Source organism: Scyliorhinus torazame, chromosome 2 (assembly GCF_047496885.1).
Source record: "Scyliorhinus torazame isolate Kashiwa2021f chromosome 2, sScyTor2.1, whole genome shotgun sequence".
Lineage (NCBI taxonomy): Eukaryota > Metazoa > Chordata > Chondrichthyes > Carcharhiniformes > Scyliorhinidae > Scyliorhinus > Scyliorhinus torazame.
Genome location: NC_092708.1, coordinates 325,588,637 through 325,614,169, shown reverse-complemented (window position 1 = coordinate 325,614,169; position 25,533 = coordinate 325,588,637). Strand labels below are relative to the sequence as shown.

The 25,533-nt window shown below is 51.4% G+C and overlaps 1 protein-coding gene across 1 annotated transcript in view; it reads right to left on the bottom strand.

Moving 5' to 3' along the window:
• Nucleotides 1-25,533, bottom strand: part of txndc16 (thioredoxin domain containing 16) — a 241,426-nt gene that overhangs the window by 114,250 nt on the left and 101,643 nt on the right. Inside the window, exon 13 of the mRNA XM_072489743.1 lies at nucleotides 8,026-8,085. Coding sequence (XP_072345844.1) covers nucleotides 8,026-8,085 — 60 coding nt within the window. The remainder of the gene's footprint in view (nucleotides 1-8,025; nucleotides 8,086-25,533) is intronic.

The window sequence follows — 25,533 nt, the reverse complement described above, 5'->3', positions numbered from 1 at the left end:
TCGTGCTGGATTCTTCATGGCCCTTACAAAAGTGGTAAAACCTTTAGCGTTCGCTGCCATTACTCCACTGAAATTGACAGCAATATCTGGAGTCTGCAGATGGACAAAATAATGTGGAAATCCATAAGCTGCTGTCAGTGATTCTATACTTCTTCAGGCAGTACACTGTTTAAGCACCCCACTGTGATCAATGAGAAATGTCTGAATGGATGAGAGTTTCCACCACTATCCAGCTTGTCTCGCTGTAAAAATCCTCGAAAAAATTACACTTTGTTGATTGAGGTATAATGGGCTTTGGATGGCAAACTAACTTCATTTTTATCGTTGAACACCCTTAGTGGCCTGGAAAAGCTAATTTTTTATATTTTTAAAAACTTAATATTTTTAAAAATAAATTGAGAGAGTACCCAATTATTTTTTTTCAATTAAGGGCCAATATAGCGTGGCCAATCCACCTAACCTGCACATCTTTGGGTTGTGGGGGTGAAACCCACGCAAACACGGGGAGAATGTGCAAACACAACACGGACAGTGACCCAGGGCCGGGATTTGAATTTGGGTCCTTAGCGCCATAGGCAGCAGTGCTAACCACTGTGCCACGTGCCACCCTCAAACTTAATATTTTTAACAGTTTATCTTTAATCAGAATAATTTATTTCACAATCTGAAAATGTTAATGAAAAGTGGAAGGGTGCGAAGTGCTTTTAACTTCCTAATTTGCTGTGTGTGAATACATCAGTGTGAATCCTGCTTACGAACATCAATGCTGCTTGTGTCAAGAGATCCCCTTGATTTGACACCAGGGTCAAACGGAGAAAGTGGGAAACCACATCGCAGAGATTGCTGGATCTTGTGGGCTGCTTTCTTCAAGGTTAGCTGCAAGCATTATTGCTTTACCACCAACTGCAAAATCCAGTCTATCATGACTGAAGATTTTCCTGTCCACAACTGCTTTTGATAGCTATTTCTATTCTCTTATGAACTTTTACTCTGTCCTGCTCTTTAGTTTAATTTCGATTTGGACATGAAGTTTACCATTTTTAGCTTTATTCTAGCATATGCCCTTTCTTTTAATCCGAGGGACATACACAGCTTTATTTCTGCACAAGAATGATTTTAAAATTGTTAAGTTTTCCATCAGTAGATTAACAATCCTCACCTCACTTCCGGTTGCGGCGATGACCAGCTAAGTCGCACGTTTCGGCGCCTCCCGTTTTAACGGACTTTTGGGCTCTTATCGAGAGCCCCAACGGAGATTTTTCACGGCTAAACCCAGTGTGAGGCGACAAAGGAAGGAGCCCCCCCCGGGTGTGGATGGAAAGAAGCGATAGTAGTGGCCAGATTGCGGAGGATCCTCTGGAGCAGCGGCAGAGAAGAGAAGGGAGTAGCAAGATGGCGGCTGAGGGAGCCCAGATGGTATGGGGCCCGGAACAGCAGGAGTTCCTCCGGCGATATGTGGAGGAGCTCAAGAAGGAGGTGCTGGCGCCGATGTTGCTGGCGATTGAGGGATTGAAGGAGACACAAAAGATTCAGGCGACGGAGCTCCGTGGAGTGAAGGCAAAAGGCAGCCGAGAATGAAGACGAGATACAGGGCTTGGTGGTGAAGACGGAGACGCACGAGGCACTACATAAGAGGTGCACAGAAAGGCTGGAAGCCCTGGAAAATAGCTCGAGGAGGAAGAATTTAAGGATTTTGGGTCTTCCCGAAGGGACAGAGGGAGCGGATGTTGGGGCGTATGTGAGTACGATGCTCCATACTTTAATGGGAGCTGAGGCCCCGACGGGCCCCCTGGAAGTGGAGGGAGCATACCGGGTCCTCGTGAGAAGACCAAGGCAGGGGAAATACCGCGAGCAATAGTAGTGAGATTCCACCGCTACAAGGACAGGGAGATGGTCCTGAGATGGGCTAAGAAGACACGGAGTAGCAGATGGGAGAACGCGGTGATCCGCGTGTATCAGGATTGGAGTGCGGAGGTGGCGAGAAGGAGGGCGAGTTTCAATCGGGCCAAGGCGGTGCTCCACAGGAAGAAAGTGAAATTTGGAATGTTGCAGCCGGCGAGACTGTGGGTTACACACCAGGGCAAACACCACTACTTCGAGACGGCAGAGGAGGCGTGGACATTTATTCAAGAAGAGAAGTTGGACTAGATTTGAGGAATGGATGTTTGGAAAGAAGTAGCGAGGTGGTGGCAAGGAATTGTAAAGGGGGGAGAGGGGGAGGGCTTGTCTGTAAAAATGTTAGACGGGAGGATTGTGGGCGCCGGTGGGGAAGGGGACAGGGAAGGGGAGAGGGAGCTGCGCCATTAGGGGCGGGGCCGAGAGGGAAGCGCGGGCTTTGTTCCCGTGCTATGGAAACTGTGGCAGGAGAAGTGGGCGCAGGAAGGAAGGGGACCTCCCACGCAGGGAGGCCAAGGCTAAACGGGGGAAGCCGAGGTCAGCCAGTTTGCTCCCCCCCCATATTGCTTCCGGGAGTCAGCAATCAAGCTAGAAGGGAATCTAGCAGGGAGGGGGGATTAACTGGGTTGCTGCTGCTGAGGGGAAGGGGGAGCTGATACGGGATGGGATGGTTGGGACGGGAGGACGCCGTCTGGGGACAAACGGGAGCGTGGGACCCGGGTGAGGAGCTGGTTTAAAAAAGGGGATGGCTAGTCGACGATGGGGGGGGGGTAAAAGAGCCCCCCAACCCGGTTGATCACGTGGAACGTGAGAGGGCCGATTAAGAGGGCAAGGGTATTTGCGCACCTAAAGAGACTGAAGGCGGATGTGGTTATGCTTCAGGAGACGCACCTGAAATTGGCGGATCAGGTCAGATTAAGGAAAGGATGGGTGGGACAGTTTTTCCACTCAGGCTTGAATGCGAAAAATAGAGGGGTGGCAATACTGGTGGGGAAACGGGTATCGTTTGAGGCTAAGACCATAGTGGTGGACAGTGGGGGCAGGTACGTGATGGTGATTGCAAGGTGAGGCGGTGGTGCTGGTGAACGTATATGCCCCGAACTGGGATGACGTGGGTTTTATGAAGCGTATGTTGGGGCGCATCCCGGACCTAGAGATGGGAAATGTGGTAATGGGGGGGGGGACTTCAACACGGTGCTGGACCCAGGGCTGGACCGGTCCAGATCTAGGACCGGGAGGAGGCCGGCAGCGGCCAAGGTGCTTAAGGGCTTTATGGAGCAGATGGGAGGAGTAGATCCCTGGAGATTTGCTAGACCGAGGAGTAAAGAGTTTTCCTTCTTCTCCCACGTCCATAAAGTGTACTCCCGGATAGACTTTTTTGTCCTGGGAAGGGCGCTGATCCTGAAAGTGGCAGGAACGGAATATTCGGCTATAGCCGTTTCAGATCACGCCCCACATTGGGTAGATCTAGATCTAGGAGAGGAGAAGGAGCAGCGCCCACTTTGGAGATTAGACATGGGACTGTTGGCGGATGAGGGGGTATGTGGAAGGGTGAGGGGATGTATTGAAAGATACCTAGAGGTCAATGATGATGGAGAGGTCCAGGTGGGAGTAGTATGGGAGGCGCTGAAGGCGGTGGTTAGGGGGGAGCCGATTTCCATAAGGGCCCACAAGGGGAAACAAGAGGGTAAAGAAAGGGAGAGACTGATTGGGGAGATTCTGAGGGTGGATAGGCAATATGTGGAGGCCCCGGATGAAGGGCTATACAGGGAAAGACGGAGACTACACACGGACTTTGACCTGCTGACCACGGGTAAGGCGGAGACGCAGTGGAGGAAGGCACAGGGAGTACAATACGAGTATGGGGAAAAGGCGAGCCGACTGCTGGCCCAACAACTTAGGAAGAGGGGGGCGGCGAGAGAGATCGGAGGTGTCAGGGACGGGGAGGGAAGGATGGAACAGAGGGCGGAGAGGGTGAACGGGGTGTTTAAGTCATTTTATGAGAGGCTGTATAAGTCCCAACCCCCGGACGGGAAAGAGGGAATGATACATTTCCTGGACCAGTTGGAGTTCCCGAGGGTTGAGGAGCAGGAGGTGACAGGACTGGGAGCGCAGATTGAGGTGGAGGAGGTGATAAAAGGAATCGGGAACATGCAGGCAGGAAAGGCTCCGGGCCAGATGGGTTCCCGGTGGAATTTTACAGGAAATATGTGGACCTACTGGCCCCACTTCTGACGAGAACCTTCAATGAGGCTAAGGAAAGGGGCACACTACCCCCGACAATGTCGGAGGCGACGATATCGCTGATCCTGAAACGAGACAAAGACCCGCTGCAGTGCGGGTCATACAGGCCCATCTCCCTCCTAAATGTAGATGCCAAGTTACTGGCCAAAGTGATGGCGACAAGGATAGAGGACTGTGTCCCAGGGGTGGTACATGGCGACCAGACAGGGTTTGTTAAAGGGAGGCAATTGAATGCCAACATACGAAGGTTGCTGGGGGTAATGATGATGCCCCCACCGGAGGGGGAGGCGGAGATAGTGGTGGCGATGGATGCAGAGAAGGCATTCGATAGAGTGGAGTGGGATTACCTGTGGGAGGTACTGAAGAGATTTGGATTTGGAGAGGGGTTCATCAGATGGGTTCAGCTCCTGTACGGGGCCCCGGTGGCAAGCGTGGTTACAAACAGGCAACGATCCGACTATTTCCGATTACATAGCGGCACAAGACAGGGGTGCCCCCTGTCCCCGTTACTGTTCGCGTTGGCAATTGAGCCATTGGCCATAGCGCTGAGGGGCTCTAAGAAGTGGAGAGGGGTGCTTAGAGGAGGAGAGGAACATCGGGTGTCATTATATGCGGATGATCTGCTGCTATATGTGGTGGACCCAATGGAGGGGATGCCCAAGATAATGCAGACACTCCGGGAGTTTGGAGAGTTCTCGGGATACAAATTGAATATGGGAAAGAGTGAACTATTTGTGATGCACCCCGGGGAACAGGGCAGGGGAATAGACGATCTGCCGCTGAGGAGATTAGCAAGGGACTTCCGATATCTAGGGATCCAGGTGGCCAGGAACTGGGGAACCTTGCATAAACTTAACTTGACACGACCATTAGAACAGATGGAGGAGAACTTAAAGAGGTGGGGCATGGTGCCCCTGTCATTGGCGGGTAGGGTGCAGGCGATTAAAATGGTGGTCCTCCCGAGGTTTCTTTTCGTGTTTCAGTGCCTCCCCATACTGATTACAAAGGCCTTTTTCAAGAAGGTGGATAGGAGTATTATGAGCTTTGTGTGGGCTGGAAAGACCCCAAGGGTAAAGAGGGGGTTCCTGCAGCGCAGTAGGGATAGAGGGGGACTGGCACTGCCGTGTCTGAGTGATTATTATTGGGCCGCCAACGTGTCTATGATATGTAAGTGGATGAGGGAAGAAGAAGGAGCGGCGTGGAAAAGGCTGGAGATGGCATCCTGTAGGGGAACTAGTTTAAAAGCACTGGCGACGGTGCCGTTACCGTTCTCCCTGAAAAAATACACCACAAACCCAGTGGTGGTGGCGACTTTGAAGATTTGGGGGCAGTGGAGACGACATAGGGGAGTGACGGGTGCCTCGGTGTGGTCCCCGATAAGGAACAATCACAGGTTCGTCCCGGGAAGGATAGATGGGGGATTTCAATCTTGGCAGCGAGCAGGAATTGTGAAGCTGAAGGACTTGTTCTTGGACGGGACGTTCGCGAGTCTGGGAGCACTGGTAGGAAAATACGAGTTGCCACCTGGGAATGCATTCCGATATATGCAAGTGAGGGCATTTGCGAGGCAACAGGTGAGGGAATTTCCGCCGCTCCCGGCACAAGGGATCCAGGACAGAGTGATTTTGGGGGCATGGGTTGGTGATGGTAAAGTGTCCGATATATACAGGGAAATGAGAGACGAGGGGGAGACGATGGTAGAGGAGCTGAAGGGTAGATGGGAGGAGGAGCTGGGGGAAGAGATTGAGGAGGGGCTGTGGGCAGATGCCCTAAGTAGGGTAAATTCCTCGTCCTCGTGTGCCAGGCTCAGCCTGATCCAATTCAAGGTTTTACACCGGGCGCATATGACGGGAGCAAGGCTGAGTAGATTTTTTGGAGTGGAGGATAGGTGCGGGAGGTGCGCGGGAAGCCCGGCGAACCACACCCACATGTTCTGGTCATGTCCGGTATTGCATGGGTTCTGGGTGGGTGTGGCAAAAGTGATTTCAAAGGTGGTGGGGGTCCGGGTCGAACCAAGCTGGGGGTTGGCTATATTTGAGGTTGCAGAAGAGCCAGGAGTGCAGGAGGCGAGAGAGGCCGATGTTTTGGCCTTTGTGTCCCTAGTAGCCCGGCGAAGGATTCTACTTATGTGGAAAGAAGCTAAACCCCCGGGCGTGGAGGCCTGGATAAACGACATGGCAGGGTTTATAAAATTGGAGCGAATAAAGTACGCACTAAGAGGTTCGGCTCAGGGGTTCACCAGGCGGTGGCAACCGTTCCTCGACTATCTCGCAGAGCGATAAGGGAAAACAGGAAAGACAGCAGCAGCAACCCAGGGGGGGAGGGGGGGGTGCATTCGGGTTTTGTTACATGCTAGTTGGTTATATTTATTTTTTCAGTGTTACTATTTCTTTTTTTTTTCTTGTTTCTTTGTTTTCGGCACTTGCTGTTAGTTAATATATTATTTAAATAACGGTCAACGTACATTTTGTTACAAAGTTGTAAAAATGGAAAATTCTTTTTGATCGAAAAACTTTAATAAAATATATATTTTTAAAAAAACAATCCTCACCAGGGGCGTCATTCTCCGACCCCCCGCCGGGTCGGAGAATGGCCGTTGGCCGCCGTGAATCCCGCCCCCGCCCCCGCCGAAGTCTCCGGTACCGGAGATTGGGCGGGGGCGGGAATCGGGCCGCGCCGGTTGGCGGGACCCCCCGCTGGATTCTCCGGCCAGGATGGGCCGAAGTCCCGCCCAGGAATTGCCTGTCCCGCCGACGTAAATCAAACCTGGTATTTACCGGCGGGACCAGGCGGCGTGGGCGGGCTCCGGGGTCCTGGGGGGGTGCGGGGCGATCTGACCCCGGGGGGTGCCCCCACGGTGGCCTGGCCCGCGATCGGGGCCCACCGATCCGCGGGCGGGCCTGTGCCGTGGGGGCACTCTTTCCCTTCCGCCTCCGCTACGGCCTCCACCATGGCGGAGGCGGAAGAGACTCTCCCCACTGCGCATGCGCGGGAAACTGACACCGGCCGCTGACGCACCCGCGCATGCGCCGGGAAACTGACAGCGGCCGCTGACGCTCCTGCGCATGCGCCGCATTTCCGCGCCAGCTGGCGGGGCAACAAACCCCATTTCCGCCAGCTGGCGGGGCGGAAATCCCTCCGGCGTCGGCCTAGCCCCTCAATGTTGGGGCTAGGCCGCCAAAGATGCGGAGCATTCCGCACCTTTGGGCCGGCGCGATTCCCGTCTGATTGGCGCCGTCTTTGGCGCCAGTCGGCGGTCATCCCGCCGTGGGGGGAGAATTTCGCCCCTGATACTCACCAAAATAACCTCTCAAACCTTCCCAGTTAACCTTACTTAGGTCATCTATCCTCTCTGTAAATTAAGCACCCTTATAATCAGGTACTTGCATTGCATTTTCAACATTTGGCTAATCAAGCTGATGTTTATATTATGGCTGCTGTTACAAGTCTGCATTTGAGGTCACTACAAATAATTATGTACAGTGAACAAATTCCCCTTGTATCTTCTCAAACAGTGGGCTAAGACAGCTGGCTTGTAATGCAGAACAAGACCACCACGGGTTCAATTCCCGTACCAGCCTCCCCGAACAGGCGCCGGAATGTGGCAACGAGGGGCTTTTCACAGTAACTTCATTTGAAGCCTACTTGTGACAATAAGCGATTTTCATTTCATTTCCCGAAAAGGCGTCGGAATGTAGCAACTAGGGGCTTTTCACAGTAACTTCATTGAAGCCTACTTGTGACAATAAGCGATTATTATTATTACGTGTCATTTTGAAAATTAGCACCAGTAACTCAAACTGTATAAAGATTCCGCACAAGGTATTCACCTGCCTGCCTACTCGAAACAAATAACGTGGAATAAAATTAATCATAGTCCATTACCTGCAACGCTGTGCGATACTTCCACGTACGACTTCAAAAATGCCATGGACACAGCATCCCCTACAATATTAACAAAATAAATATTAACACTGCAAAAGTTCTGTACATTAGATTGGAGGTTCACCCCAAGTGTTGCTCTGGGTACCTGGGTTTTAATACAAACATTTAGGAGTAGGCATTGCCTGTCTATCATATAAAATAAATCCTATCCATATTCTTTTCGTAACCTTTTTCATCAAACTATCTTATATGGTATTAACTGAGTGCGCTGCTTGAGATACCCACGGCTCCTATGATACAATTGTTACAAGCAGCTTTAATTTAGTGATAAAACATTACATTTAGTTCTTAGTTTGAGATGGGTTCTTAAATTCAGAATTTCATGCATTCAAGTTTAATAAGTTAGGACAAACAGTTCAACTATTAAAAAGACTAGTGCTATGTAGTATTTGGGTTCTCTAAATCCTCACTATGTGTGTTTAATCTTAGAGAAACAATCAATCATCTGAAGTTTATTTTATGCCAATAAAAGTTGATACAAACTAAATTCAAATGTCTTGCCCACAAATGAGTCATCTGGATTCAGCAAGTAAGCTCTATTAAACTGGTCAGAGAACTGATTTCCAGAAGACCAGTAAGCTTTTACTCCCAACTTATTGATAGATACAAAAGATTTAGTAATAAATTGCATGCTTTACTAATATATGCAAATTGACTCAAGACATATGGAAAGTAGGATAAGTATATGACTTGTTATGGGTAGGGATGCAAACTCTGGTATGATCACGTGATTTACAATCTTTGCTCCTGTGGTTTTGTGGCTGCAGCTATTGTGCGAGATTCTTTGAGAACCAGGATGCCATCCACGACAGCCAAAGAAAGGAAGGAAGCAGAGGACGCGAGACAGGAAAAATCAAAGAAAAATAGGATTCCACCAGATACTAATAGTCACTCATTGAAACGGACCATTAACTGGTATCACTGATAACACATATTTCTCACATAACCAACAGTGACATAATTGACAGTCAATATGTAACTTGCAGTAACACGTGTAATTATGAGTGCTAAACCCAGATAGTGTACCTGCAACTAGTAATCTTACAGTCTGCTGATAACCACCATGAAACTATTCCTAAAAACCCTCAAATATTTATATTGTTACCACATCAAAAGCAGTTAAGTGCTTTCTGCGAGAAAAAGAGGAAGTGAAAACACTCATTCTCCTTGATGTTTCCAAACATTGTGAAAATAATACTAATTTCTATTAGTGTCACAAGTAGGCTTGCATTAACACTGCAGTGAAGTTACTGTGAAAATCTCCTGGTCGCCATACTGTTCGGGTACTCTGAGGGAGAATTCAGAATTCCAATTCACCCAACAAGCACGTCATTCGGGGCTTGTGGGAGGAAATCGGAGCACCCGGAAGAAACCCACGCAGACACGGGGAGAACGTGCAGACTCCGCATAGACAGTGATCCAAGCCGGGTAACAAACCTGGGTCCCTGGCGCTGAGAAGCAACAGTGCTAACCACTGTGCTACCGTGCCGCCCGTAAAACAATCTAGACACCTGCCTGTCAATTACCCTGTCAATTACAGCCTACTAACAGCTGAAAATAAAGTATCACAGATCAGAGGGCCTGAGGGGGTTTAAAGCCTTGTGATGGGTTTTGGTTTTTTATGAAGTTACAGCTGCTGCTTTCTGCACTTCTGTCTGAGGCAGCAGGTGTAAGGGACAGGTGAGCGAAATAGCAGTGACTTTTCACTGTTTCGACCTGAACTGCTCTTCAGCTTCCAGGCACGGGTGACGATAGAGGGGATCTCTTGATATATGCGAAGGAGCTCTGATATATGGGGGATGGGGGTTGATTGGGCAGGATTTGCATTGTGGGGGAGTTCTCTGATGGACTTCTGTGAGCATCTACGTTACATAGGTCCAGCGCATTCCGGCAACGCTCATAAATACTTGCACCAATCCACGCCAGCATGATTCCCAGCCGAGAGGACTGGAGCATCACCAGGGTGTGGAGAATCGGGTGCCCAGCCCGTTAATCGGAGCAAATGGGTTAAAATGGCACATGTGCTTCCTCCTGCAAGCAGGAGGCATGTAGCTCGCTGCCGCAGCTTGCCGTCGATCGTAACAATTCTCCACTGCATCAGGAGTTCCACTGCCAGCGGAGAATCCACCTCATAATCTGCATGTGCACAAAAAATAGATTGGTAACTTTGCAATCCTATATGGGTGTGTGGCTTCAGCTACAATACACACATTTATTTAAAAACAGGCCAATGAATAGTGGAATAACTGCTGGTTGACATTTTTGGCCTCAACATGTTCTGTTAAATCGCATTATTTATCATTTTTTGTCTGGGGTATGCTTACACTGTAGCTAACGAAGCAAAACCTTGTATATATTACATGAGTTCTGCCTGACTGCAAGTCTAAGCATCTGCCAGGGGACATCTGCACAAGCTTGATTACATAATTACAGAGAATTCTCCCAAAAAATAGACATGTAAACATTTAGATACAAGGCCGAGAAGAATCCTGTCTTTAAATGTTTAAATCAAGGCTAAGTTTTTTTTAAATTGTGCATCTTGTAAGCCTGGTATAACACCACAGTGGACTCACGTACCCTGCCATATCAAACTGAAGCACTGTATTTCAGTGACCCTCAGGTTTCCTTCATTTGCGGATCAGATTGGACCCTAACTCCAGATTTACACTCAGCACAAGATCTTCCGGCTGTTCATGCCGACGGGAGCACTTCTGCCACAGCTTTCCTGGTGACGTGGGATGGGTTCAATAGGAAATCCAATTGACTAAGGCTAATGGGGTCTTTCAACCATGGTAGCTGGTAGAATTGCATATTTTTAAATTAATACATCTGGGATTAAAGGCTAGTCTCAGTAATGGTGACCATGAAACTATTAGATTGTTATAAAAAGCCACTTGATTCATTAATATCTTTTAGGGCAAGAATTTTGTCATCCTTACTTAGTCTGGCCCATATGTGATAGCCCAATTTTCATTTCCTCATGAGTGTTGGTTCAGTACTAGCACTCTGGACTCAGATTCAGAAGGTCAAAGCTAACTCCAGCCAATTGAGCACAAAATTCAGCCAATTGAGCACAAAATTTTGGTTGATAATCATAATCACTTTGAGGGATTTGGGGATCTCTTTATTGATGAGGGTTTCCCGAGTCTGGAGGAGCTGGAGGAGGAATTTGAGTTGCCAGGGGGGAATGGGTTCCGGTATCTGCAGGTGAGGGATTTTGTGCGGAGGCAGGTTTCGACCTTCCTGCAAAGCCGCTCCAGGGGCTACAGGAGAAGGTGGTGTTGAGAACAGGAGTAGGAGGGGAAGGCCTCAGAGGAGCTGATGGAGTGGGGGGGGGGTGGGGGGGAGCCCCAATAGGGGAGGTGAAGAAAAAGTGGGAAGAGCAGCTGGGTGGGGAGTTGGAGGCGGGGTTATGGGAGGAGGTCCCGAGGAGAGTTAATGCATCTTCGTCATGCGCCAGGCTCAGCCTGATATAGTTTAAGGTGGTCCACAGGGCACACATGACTGTGGCCCGGATGAGCAAGTTCTTTGAGGAGGTGGAAGATAGGTGTGGGCGCTGTGCGGGGGGTCCTGCGAACCATGCCCATATGTTTTGGGCATGTCCGAGGCAGAGGGGTTTCTGATAGGGGTTTGCCGAAGTCATGTTGCAGATACTGAAGGTAAGGGTAGATCCGAGTCCAGAGGTGCTGGTGTGTTGGAAGACCCGGCAGTCCAGGGGGCGAGAGAGGCCGATGTCCTGGCCTTTGCCTCCCTGGTGGCCCGGAGACGGATCTTGTTAGCATAGAGGGACTCGGAACCCCCGAAGTCGGGGGTGTGGGTTAGTGACATGGCTGGGTTTCTCAGGCTTGAGAAGATCAAGTTTGCCTTGAGGGGATCGATGCTAGGGTTTGCCCGGAGGTGGCCCCCATTTATCCACTTCTTTAGGGAAAATTAAGCTGTCAGCAGTGGGAGGGTGGGGTGGGGGGTTAAAAAGAAGAGGCATGGGGAGTTAGGTAAGGTGGGGGTAGGTTGGTGGGGAATTGGGGGTCCGGAGTTGTTTATGTAAGCCATGTTGGCTGGGCTTTGTTGTTTGTTTGGTGTGTGGTTGCTTATTCTGTTAAAATTTATAATATAAATGTCTCAATAAAATATGTTTTTAACGATTCCAGACCCCAGACCCTCCCCTGCTAATATCTGGCGGTGACCAGCTCCGTGAAATAAAGAAAGTCTGCCATCTCGAGTAGAACTCTTCTACCGAACCACTTATAATATACTTGACCTTTTCTGATACAAAATCTCCATAAAGTCGCTTGAACACGACGAAGCACTGGGTGGGACCGCAATCCCCCACCCAAACAGAATTCGCCTTCGGACTATTAGAGAGGCAAAGGCAAGAGCATCCGCCTTCGCCCCCGTTTGCAGCTCCAGCAAGTCAGAGATCCCAAAGATAGGCGCCAACGGGCAAAGCTCCTACTCAATTCCAAGAATTCCTGACAGGATGCTGAAGCACGAGACCCAAAAGCTAAAGTTCAGGACAAGACCAGAACATATACGTGGAATTTGCCAGACCCCATGAACAATGTTCGCACCTTCAGAAAAAAAACACTCACCCGTGCCCTGCTCAGCTGTGCCCTGTGCACCACCATGAACTGAGTCAAGCTGAGCCTCACGCATGAGAAGGTGGAGTTGACCCTCTGCAGAGCCTCACACCACAATCCCCCCCCCCCCCCCCTCTCAAAACCTTGACCCAGCTCCCTCTCCCTTTTAACCTCAACCAATTGAATTTGCTCCATCATCACATGTGAATTATAAATATCCGATATCTTACCCACCCGTCGAAAGAACCCTATTTATCAAAGTGGCCATGGGTGCCAAGGGGAAGGAAGGGATCTCCGTTTTTAAAATAAATTTAGAGCACCCAATTTTCCAAATAAGGGGCAATTTAGCATGGCCAATCCACCTAACCTGCACATCTTTGGGTTGTGGCGGTGAGACCCACACAGACACGGGGAGAATGTGCAAACTCCACACGGACAGTGACCCGGGGCCGGGATCGAATCCGGGTCCTCAGCACCGTGAAGCAACAGTGCTAACCACTGCGCCATCGTGCCGCCCCAGGAAGGGATCTCCTTACGCAAAACGTTACGCACCTGATAACACCGAAAACCGAAACAGGTTAGTTCTCGGAATCTGGAATTTACCCAACGAATCCTCAAAACCAGTGAACTTCCCTTCTATAAATATGACCCTGAACCGCTCCAACCCCTCTTCCCACCCATGCCCAAAAGGCCGAGTCCAAGGCTGCTGGAACAAAACTATGGTTTCCGCAGATAGGGGCTAACAATGATGTGGCACCGAGCTTGAAATGTTGCCTAAACTGTCTCCACATTCTTAAGAATGGCCACAACCACTGGACTTGAAGTCCACTTTGCAGGAGAAAACAGAAGAGGAGCTGTAGCCAAAGCTGTGGTCAAACTAGTACCTCTACAGGCGCTCCTCTCCAACCGTCCCCACCTGGATTCCGAACCCATAAACTACCATCGCACCTTCTCAATATTCGCCGCCCAATAATAAAATAACAGATTGGGCAATACTAGGCTCCCCGATTGCCTTTCCCTCTACAAAACACGTTGCGAATCCGTGGGGTCTTGCCCACCCAAATCAAAGAAGATATCATTTTACAGGTTGAGCATTCCTTATCCGAAATTCCAAAAACCGGAAAATTCTGAAATCTGCACTTTTTTTCGAGCGCCGATGTAACATCAGAGTGGGAAATCCCATAAAGCTCTGGGAAGGTTCCCAGGCAATGTTCCGCACAAGCACATTATCACAATATATTCCAAAATCCAAAGCACACTTGACCCCAATCATTTTGAATAAGTGATGCTAAACCTGTACTGACTTTCACAAAGAATTATTTGGAAAGGAAAACTGGAAGACACCGAACAAAAATAGAAACCTTGAGAGGATATTCATCTTTATCGGCTGGACCCTGCCTGGGTCAAAAGAGGCTTTCCCACTTCTTCAAGTCAGACTTGACCCCATTTATCAGACCTGCAAAATTTAGTTCATGGAGCGAGGCCCAATAATGGGCCATCCTGATTCCTAGATAACAGAGGCTGGACCTGGCAAGACAAAAAGGCAATGTCCCCAGATCAGCTCCCCTCACTGGGAGATTCACCAAAAATAATTTGCTTTCCACCCCCCACCCCCACCCCCCCCCCCCCCCCCCCCCACCCCACCCCCCACCCCCCTCAAACAACTTTGCATCTGCTTTCAATAATGAAATAAGGTGATACAACCCACACTTTTGTCGGATCCTTATCTTTTTTTTTTAAATCAAGGAAATCAACGCCTGCACCAATGTGGCCGGCAATGTCGCCCAAGATATGGAATCGTTAAACATCTCTAACAAAAATGGGATCAGCTGACCCACAAATTTCTCATAAAATTCAATCGGGAATCCATCTGGGCCCTGCACCTTACCCAACTGCATCAGACCCATGCATTTCATTGCCTCCTCCAGGGTCAGCGGGGACTCCAATTCCTCCCTTTTCTCTCGTTCTACAACGGGGTTGCCATCCAAAAACTCAGACATAGTTTTTCGAGGAGGTCACTAAGATGATTGATGCAGGTAGGGCAGTAGATGTTGTCTATATGGACTTCAGCAAGGCCTTTGACAAGGTCCCTCATGGTAGACTAGTACAAAAGGTGAAGTCACACGGGACCAGGGGTGAGCTGGCAAGGTGGATACAGAACTGGCTAGGCCATAGAAGGCAGAGGGTAGCAATGGAGGGATGCTTTTCTAATTGGAGGGCTGTGACCAGTGGTGTTCCACAGGGATCAGTGCTGGGACCTTTGCTCTTTGTAGTATATATAAATGATTTGGAGGAAAATGTAACTGGTCTGATTAGTAAGTTTGCAGAGGACACAAAGGTTGGTGGAATTGCGGATAGCGATGAGGACTGTCTGAGGATACAGCAGGATTTAGATTGTCTGGAGACTTGGGCGGAGAGATGGCAGATGGAGTTTAATCCGGACAAATGTGAGGTAATGCATTTTGGAAGGTCTAATGCAGGTAGGGAATATACAGTGAATGGTAGAACCCTCAAGAGTATTGAAAGTCAAAGAGATCTAGGAGTACAGGTCCACAGGTCATTGAAAGGGGCAACACAGGTGGAGAAGGTAGTCAAGAAGGCATACGGCATGCTTGCCTTCATTGGCCGGGGCATTGAGTATAAGAATTGGCAAGTCATGTTGCAGCTGTATAGAACCTTAGTTAGGCCACACTTGGAGTATAGTGTTCAATTCTGGTCGCCACACTACCAGAAGGATGTGGAGGCTTTAGAGAGGGTGCAGAAGAGATTTACCAGAATGTTGCCTGGTATGGAGGGCATAAGCTATGAGGAGCGATTGAATAAACTCGGTTTGTTCTCACTAGAACGAAGGAGGTTGAGGGGCGACCTGATAGAGGTATACAAAATTATGAGGGGCATAGACAGAGTGGATAGTCAGAGGCTTTTCCCCAGGGTAGAGGGGTCAATTACTAGGGGGCATAGGTTTAAGGTGAGAGGGGCAAGGTTTAGAGTAGATGTACGAGGCAAGTTTTTTTACGCAGAGGGTAGTGGGTACCTGGAACTCGCTACCGGAGGAGGTAGTGGAAGCAGGGACGATAGGGACATTTAAGGGGCATCTTGACAAATATATGAATAGGATGGGAATAGAAGGATACGGACCCAGGAAGTGTAGAAGATTGTAGTTTAGTCGGGCAGTATGGTCGGCACGGGCTTGGAGGGCCGAAGGGCCTGTTCCTGTGCTGTACATTTCTTTGTTCTTTGTTCTTTGTAGTCAACCCATCCTCCGGATCCTTATAAAGGCTACGATAAAAAGCCTCAAAAGACTAATTGTCCTTACCTAGGGCGGAGACCAACCTGCCACTCGAGTCCTTCACCTGTACTATTTCCCAAGAGGTCGCCCCCGCCACCTCAGCTGGTGCGCTGACAGGCGACTGGCCTTCTTCCCATGCTCATAAAAGGCCACCCTCAAGCATCACAGCTGGCACACTGCCCTGCCTGTCGACAGCAGCCCAAATTCCAACTGCAATTTCTTTCTGCTTACCAACAACTCTGGCATCAGGACAAGCAAATATTAGCGATCCACCTCCAGGATGGCAACTACCAACCTCTGCCCCTCCACCCTTTCGCCCCTCTCTTTATATTTCTCCCTATAAGAGATTGTCTCCCCCCAATGAACGCCTTCAAAGTCTCCTCCCCCAATGTGGAAGGCAAAATCTCTGCACTCCTATTAAAATCAATATACTCCCCAATGGCAGAAAAAAACCTTCTCACAGAATCCCTTATCCCGCAAACAACTTTGTCCCCAACCTTCACGGGGCGCTAAGCTGGGCCCGACGCCACCACCAAATCCACACAATGGAGAGCATGACCCAAAATCATTACTGCCGAACATCTTCCCCCTCCCCCACTCCCAGAAGCAGAGACCTACCCACCACAAAGAAATCGATCTGAAAGTAGACCTGATGTGCTGGAGGGAAAAATAAAAATCCTTTTCATTTGGATGTAAAACTCTCCACGGGTCTGCTCCCCCCATCTGCTCCAGAAAGACCAAAAATGCCTTTGCCACCCCTGAAGGGTTCAAGGACTTAGGCCTCGATCTATCCAGCCGAAGGTCCACTACAGTTTAGGTCCCCTAACAGGATTAGCTGGTGCGAGTCCAGATCGGGAAGAGAAGCCAGAATCTTGTTGATAAAAGATGTATCATCCCAGTTTGGTGCATATACATTGACTAAAATCACGGGATACCCACCAACACCTAACTGACCATTACATACCTACCAGTCGGATCTATCAGAACCTTAGCCGCTAAAAAAAGATATTTTCTTATTAATCAAAATTGCAGCCCCCCCCGAACCCGACTGTCAAATTCTGAATGCAATACTTGCCCCACCCAGCTCTTCCATAACCTTGCCTGATCTTCAATCCTCAAATGAGCCTCCTGCACCACATCAGCCTTCACAAACTCAAGGTGCGCAAACACCCTGGATCTTTTCACCGGGCTGTTCAACCCCTTCGCATTCCAAGTAACCAGCCGAATAGGGGGCCATCTACCCCCATCCCCACCCTCCAACCCAGAGTCATCCATTCCCACCCTGTGGGACAGTCCAGTAACTACTCCAAGACAGCCAACACCAGGCCCACCCAAGATGGCCACTAAATCCCCCACCATCCCAGAACAAAGGAACGTTTACAGCCACCCTCCCCCACCATCAATACCACACCAAAATAGCCCAGCAAACAAGGCAAGCAAAGATTCCCACCCTTCCCCGGCCAAACCCCAACCAAAACGAAAATAAAACTCCTGAGCTCATGCTAAAGATCTGCCCCACAGTATGAGGTACAGATACTCCCATCCCGCTGCTCTCGTTAACTATTTACCTCGGAAGGTGGCCCTTACACAAAGTAATAAACATAACAACAAAAAAACCATAACGCCAAACAGCCCCCCCCCCCCGCCCAGATCCAACTTTAATCATTCCAGGAAAAAAGAAAATAGCACCAACAACAACACCCATGCCACAAAACCCACAAGCATCCAAGTACAAAGCTCCAAAACGCCCAATAAACACCCCACCAAATCTGGAAAATCACACCCCACCCCAGACGGACATCTCCCAACCAATATAATTCACAATTATCTCGATCCCAGTCCATGTTTCTGCACAAACACCTCAGTCTCCATTGGAGTCTCGAAGTAATACGGCAGGATTCTCCGTCGGCCGACGCCGGAATCGGGAAACGCGATTGGGCGGAGAATCCAACACCAAAATCCTGGTGGGCACCCGTTTCACACCAAATTCTCTGTTGCATCGACAGCAGCGGCAATGCATTCCAGATCACACGTACAGTAAACACCGTTGGCATGTCATTAGCGGACCTGACCTGGTATTCTCCGGGGCCTCCACGATTCTCCACCTCCAATGGGCCAAATGCTCGATGGGGAGGTTCACGTGTGCTTTTAAAAATCGTGAAACTGGAGACGTGGCTCATGAGGGAGAGAGAGGAGGTAGGGCACAGAGAGAGGCGCGACTGTGCGCTGCCGGTCCTGACACTGACTGGGCTGGCTGGGGTGAGGGGCCCTGCCAGGGCCGGAGGGTCCCTGGGGCCGCGGTGTGACAGGGGAACGGGCGTGGGGTTGGAGGTGCTGCCCAGGCATGGACCGCCTATGCCACGGCCTGCAAGGCAGCCATCTTGCTGCACACCCCACTGACCACCCACCTTGACACCTGATTCTGCAGAGTGACACTGGCCATATGAGTGCCCCCCCCCCCACCATCCCCGGATCCCCCCTCTCCCAAACCACACCCCTCCCTCCCACACCCCATCCAGCCGCTGCCCGCCAGCGGGGCATCATGTGGCCCACCCAGGGCAAAGCCCACAGTAATCCAAAAGGGGGCGGCAGGCAGGGGCTGCAGATCACACTGCTGGCAATGGCAGTGCCATCCAATGGTGTCCTTGGCAGCAGGGACGGGTGCCAGGGCCCGAGGCCCCCATGGTTAAGGCTGCCGACGGGGCCCGGAGTGCGGAGGGCATGGTCCGCAGTGCCAATCAAGGTCATTGTGTAGCCCATTGGACCTGGTTGGGCATGGGGGTACGCACCATGCTAACGTGTCTGCCTTGCATCCAATGCAGACAATGGATATTGAAATTCAACCAGCAATAGTGGCCTTCCTCCTAGTCGCCGTAGTTCTGGGAGGTGATGTGTGGCTGTTCGAGCTGGAGTTGCTTGGGGAGGAAGCTGCAGCAGCTGAACAAGAGCAGCTGCTGAGGATGGAGAGCCGGCCTCCCACCAGGTCGAGGAGGAGGTGCAAAGGACGCACCGTGTGAGGCCTCATGTGTACCGGCAGCGCCCGTCATTTGAGGACCGGGTGTGCCATCGAAGACCCTAGCTGAGGAGGAGAACAGTGAGACACATCTGCTAGATCACGGCACACATGGCACCGCAGGAATATGGGGGAGGACACCCGCTCCCGGTGGCCGTCAAGGTGACGGTCGCCCTGAACTTCCATGCCTTGGGGTCCTTCCAGGCACCAAGTGGGGACCTGTCCGGGACCTCACAGAGCTCGTTGCACAGGTGCATCCGCGTCGTAACAGAGGCCCTATATGCCCAGTCAGCACAGTACCTCCATTTCAATGTGGTCCGGTGCATCAGGATGTCCAGGCAGGGGGGTTTGCCACCATAAACGGGATGCTCCGGGTCCAGGGGGTGATTGACGAGATACATGACCCCCCATGAGCACCTGCAGATGATGGGCCGCTATACACAAACTGAAATGGGTTCCACTCGATGAACGTGCAGCTGAAGTGCGACCATCAGATGCGCATCGTAAACGTCTGCCCCCGATACCCGGGCAGTGCGCACAATGCCTTCATCGTGGCATGATTGCTGGCCTCTTCGAGGCACACCACGGGCTGGGGGGGGTTGGCTTCTGGGCGACAGGTAGCACAGTGGTTAGCACAGTTGTTTCACAGCTCCAGGGTCCCAGGTTCGATTCCCGGTTTGGGTCACTGTCTGTGCGGAGTCTGCACGTTCTCCCCGTGTCTGTGTGGGTTTCCTCCGGGTGCTCCGGTTTCCTCCCACAGTCCAAAGATGTGCAGGTTAGGTGGATTGGCCATGATAAATGTTTGGGTTGAGTTAGCGGGTTACGGGGATAGGGTGGAGGCGTGCTCTTTCCAAGGGCCGGTGCAGACTCGATAGGCCGAATGGCCTCCTTCTGCACTGTAAATTCTATGATTCTATACACTGCGATTGTAGCTGGTTGAGGCACGATTGAGCGGTGCTTCAGCATCCTGGATGCGGCTCAGGTGCCTGGACCGTTCAGGAGGGGCCCTCCAGTATGGCACTGGGATGGTCGCCCGCATCGTGGTGGCCTGCTGCGTCCTTCACAACATCACGCAGCAAAGGTGTGACACGCTGGAGGAGAATGAACGGCAGGCCTCATCTGACGAGGAAGATGCAGGTGAGAGCGAGGGTGGGCAGGACGTGGGCCCAGGTAGGCTTGGGAGGCTGCACAACATGGGCCGGGGCCAACACGCAAGGGACTCTGATCACCTCCAGGTTCACAGACTATGGGGGAGGGACTGGCCAGGGGCACAGACACCACATCCACCTCCACAACCAACACCACCCTCCCTCGCTCCTGAGTCATGCCCTAGCCCCATCACTAAATAAACTGTGCCCTGCATCCATGCCAACTTAAATGGTCTCTAACTACTTTCTGGCCTCAGGGGCCCCAACGCTACGTCTAGAAGGATGCCCAGATAGTAAATCAGGAGTGGAGCTGGCCTGCTGTGATTCCCGACCCGCGATCCCGGTCCCCATTGGGGGCCGTCTTCTGGGGCAACCAGGCCTGGATGGACCCGGCTGCTGCTCCGGTATCCCAGATGGCACGGTGCCACCTTTCCCTTCCCGCTGCCCACCAGATGCGCCAGAGACCAGGGGGGAAAACACCTCCGTCTGGGATTGTGGCACATCACTCATTGATTGTGCCACCACCTTCTGGGCCTGTGCCACATCAGCCAGTGACTGTGCCATCTCCCTCTGGGGCTGGGCCACTCTCTCTGCGTCTGTGCCATGTCAGCCAGCGCCTGTGCAATGCCACCAACACTCTCAGCCATGGCCCGCTGTGACTGGGCCACACTCGGGCGCGCCACTGCAATGTCCAGGTGGCTCCTGTCCTCGGCCTCCGCCTGCACAGAATGCCCCAGGCCTAAACACTCGCCCTCAATGTCTCCACCGCGGACGCCACCCATGTGGTGTTGGCCTGGGTGGCACACATGGTCGGTATCACATCCTGCTCCTGCACACGGTTGGACTCCTCCAACTGCACCTGCAGGTGCTGGCTGCTCGCCGACAACCCCTCAGGTAGTCCCTGGCTCTGCGACTGCACCTCCACAATGCCCGTTCCCGAAGCCCGAAACCTGTCTGCATGGCAGCTAGTCCCGGAGGTCGGCCCATCCTCCAGCCGTCCGCCCACCCTCAGACCATCCGCCCCCTTGGGAGCTCCTACCTCCACCTGATGTACCGGAGCATTTGGGTGGTGCACACCAGATGGTGTCCGAGGAGCCTCTTCACTAAAGTGCCCAACTGAGGTGAGTGTCTCTGGGATGGTGGAGGATGTTGGAGGCAGCTGTGACAGGGAATCGGTGTCATCCACGGACTCAAGCTTCAAGCTCCGGGGTTTCCTAGGTTTCGAGCATATGGGTGCCCTCCATGCCGATCTCCACCCCGGCAACTTCCCTTACACCAGTCCCGCCAACCATGCCACAATGAGGGGCCGCAGGTCTGGTGGTCCCCCTCCAGGCTTCTCCCGCTCCCGGTTAGGCGTGGCCTTCTCCTGGTATGGCGTGGGGGGGGGGGGGGGGGGGGGAGACAGAGAACGCACAGTGTTAGACAGTCCGACGCATGCAGCCCAGGGCTGGGTAGCTGCTGACTTCAATGACAGGGCACCCGGCTATGGCATCCAGTATGGGTGCCAGCATGTGGTGCAGGTTGGGGGTTCGGCCGCTCTCTGGGTTGGGGGGGGGGGGTTGGGGTAACGGTATGTGGTACGGGGATTGGTGCCAGGGGCACAGTGCTGCCTACTCACCCTGGCCGCCCTGAGGTGTGCAGTTTGTTTACAGCACTGCAGACCAGGCCGGATGGTGTTACTCGTGGCGCTTACTGCTTCTGCCATCCATGCCCAGGCACGGTGAACGGCGCCGGCTGGCAGCCTACTTCCCAGGCCGGGGTACAGGGTGTCGCACCTTTTCTCCACCGCGTCCAGGAGCTCGGCATCCATGAATCTCGGGACCGCTCTCCTTGCTGCCATCTTTTGGGCTGGGATGGCGTGTGTGGGGAGTAAGGTGTGTATATGCGGCTGCAGCTTGTCAGCCTCCTGCGAATCTGGGAAATCCCGCACCTGATGAAGGAGCCTGACTCGCCTGAGGAAGGAGCTGTACTCCGAAAGCTAGTGATTCGAAACAAACCTGTTGGACTTTAACCTGTTGTTGTAAGACTTCTTACTGTGAAGAAAATGGCAGAGGCTTCTGCAGCATCGGTGACCACTCCACTAAGCACAGATGCTTATAGGCATCCTAGCGGGGGGAACATCAGAAACTATGGTGGGAGGTTTTTGAGGACCATGAGAGAGCGATCGAGGGGGCTATGTCCTCTGCTCAAGCGGCCTTGGCAAAAATGGATGAAGTGGTAACAGCGCAGGGCGCGGAGCTAAAAGAGGTGCAGGTGGCTCTTTCAAGGCAAAGTGACCAGATAACCTCCCTGGAACTGGAGATGGTGCAGGTGGCCGTGACAACAAGGCATTAAGGGCCAAGACGGATGATTTGGAAAATTGCTCCAGAAGACAGAACTTGAGGGTAGTTGGGTTGCTGGAGGACTTGGAGGGTCCGAGTCCGACAAAGTTTATGTCGCAGTTGTTTTGGAAAATGGTGGGGGAGGGGGAAATGGCGCCCCCTCCCATATTGGATCGGGCCTACAGTTCGTTGAGACAGTATCCTGTATTGGTGAGCCACCGTGTGCCATCATCGTGCGCTTTCACAGTTTTCAGGACAAAGAAAGAGTTCTGCGATGGGCAAAAGATCATCGAGACTCCAGATGGGAAGTCCACATTGTGAGGATCAAGATGTTGGAGTGGATTTGGCCAAGAGGCATGCAGCATTTAACAAGGCCAAGACTCGTTGTGTCAGAACAATGTTCAATTTGGTGTGGTTTATCCTGCGGCCTACGAGTGACTTATGAATCACTACCTGCCAGTGTCAGAGAGTGCCAGTGTCACTCACCTGAGGAAGAAGCTGTGCTCCGAAAGCTGGTGATTCGAAACAAACCTGTTGGACTTTAACCTGGTATTGTAAGACTTCTTACAGTGCCCATCCCAGTCCAACGCCGGCATCTCCACATCATGGCTACCATTTTCTTCAGACAGAGCTCCCAAAGCCTCGCCGTTCGACGACAATTCCTTATTTCCCTGCTGCCTAGTCTTGTATTTATTGGGCAACCCTTTGACATGGGATTCTTAACCCATTGATCTATCCAAACACCAGCTCAAACCTCCCCCAAAAATCAGGCAAAAGGTGCTTAAATCAAAGTTTTCTGGTGGGAGCCACCTCGCGTGCGACTGCTCTTCTACATGTCACCACTGGAAGTCCCAGCTGCAAAGTGTTTTGAAGCATAATTGCAAGTTTTTATAAGCTGGTTAAAATTCTTCCTAAACCCCACCTACGATCTTCAGGACACTGCTCGTTTGTTTCTCTTTAAATGTGCTCCCTTTTCCGCTTTTGGGACTTGCTGCAAAAGCTCTGCTGGGAGAATGTCTGCATCAGGAGGACTTCGGCATCATGCAACTGGCCCCAGACACAAAAATCAGAGGTACTCTCTTTCTTCATTGCTTCACTGCTCCTGGTATGCACTACTGGCTGCTTAAAGAGGAAAGTCTGTCCTGTTGTACAATGTAAAAAAAAATTGTAGTTGGCTCCCCCGTGGCTTGAGAATTAAAGTCGCACCTTAATTAAATCAAACAACAAAAAAATTGTGACAAAGGCGAGAAGTCGCGTGCTCAATTCCTGGGCTGTACTAACCACGTCAGCTGATCTCAGCTGGTGGTTAACTAGGATGCTAGAATTAGTTACAATGCCCTTGGATCAGAGGTTTGGAAGATATCATACAGGATAGCCCACTCTTAATTGCTGTTCAATAGTTGATGCTGGAAAATGATCATGGAGTGTTGTCAGGATCAGACTCAGTTATAATGTCCTCTGTCATCAAGTAACATTCTGATGTGGAAAGTCTAGACTGACCATTTGGCCGTGGTAATGGAGGGCACTGCCAGGAATGGAAAATTAAGAGTTCTAAAAGGAATCAATCTTGTACAAAATAATTCATTCAGATTAAGTTCAGTAAGCACTGTAATTAAAGTTCTAAAACTGAAAGAATGCACGGATAACATAAATTGTAGTTAAGTGTTTACATATCTGTCAGAATAGGCCTGGGTTAGGTCAAAGGCTGGTTACATTTACAGATTAAATTAGCTCTGTTTAAACATAATAACAAATCCCGCGTGCATGAGAATCTTAAATTCCAGTGTTTCCAAAGATAGGTGGATTGGAAGTCGAAACTTCCCAGGAGATTCTCACGCAGTACTTCTGTGGAGACTTCCGAGAGGTCCCCCGACATATCTTCCGGGGTACCTCCTGGGTACGATCCTCTGGGGAACAGAAGGTCTGGGCTATTGTCTCACCAGATAGTATTTGCACACACAGGAGTTAACTTATCCAAATAAATAGCCTGCTTACTTAGTTGATCATAACTAGAGTAAATGTTCCATAAATATGATGCTACCGTGAAAACGACAGGGTTTCACAACGGCGTGATCGGGTCCACAGCTACAGCAATTCAACCGCTCCCAAGGGGCTAGCACGGGCGTATCGGGAACCACAACAAGCTGTTAACGGACCGGCGGCCGATTCGCCGGTTCCGTGATTGACACTGACCCACATGGCTGCACCCTTGCCAGCCGCAATGGCCGGGTGCGCTGGCCACTGATGCCATCAGGTACCCAACCCCTGGGTTGCATGCCAGGCCGTCTAACACTGTTGCTGTTTGTATTTGCCCCCCCCCCCCAGGACAAGGCCGTGCACAACCACTGGGAGCGGGAGAAGACCGTAGGGGGACCACCAGACTTGTGTCCCCTCACCATGCCCAAGTAGAGGGCACTAGACATTGTCGGCGGGCCGGAGGAAAGGGAGGTCGCCGACGCGGTTGGCGGTGCGCAACAAAGTTGCCTGGTTACGGGTCCCCAAAACAAAAGTGTGCCCACCGCCACACCCCAACCCCCTCACCCCAGAATCCCAATCCCCCTCACCCCTCACTCTCCTCACCCCACACCCCAACCCCCTTCACCACACCCATCACCCCCCTCACCCTACATCCCTCACCCCAGCCCTCACCCCCTCACACCTCACCCCAGACCAGTTGTCTAACCATACAAGTCACCTTGTGTCTTACAGGACCAGCCGGGTTGGTCCCAGCCCATCCGGGGGCCCCCAGCGAGTACCAGAGCCAGTGCCCCAAGAGAGCTGAGCACCAACGGGGAGAGCCGCCTGTTATCCGCCAGTGGCCGCAGGCCGACATGCACCCCATCGATTACCCCCTGGACCCGGGACATCCCGGTGATGGCAGCAAAGCCCGTTGCCCGGGCATCCTGGTGGGTGCGGTCCACAGGGTACTGGATATACCGGTCTACCAGGGCATACAGGATGTTCATGACAGCCTGGAAGATGTCTGGGAGATGCCGGACAGGTCCCCACTCGGCGATTGGAAAGACCCCATCACGTAGACGTTGAGGGCCACTGTCAACTTGACGGCCATCAGGCGGTGCCAGGTCTGCCATCATGTGGC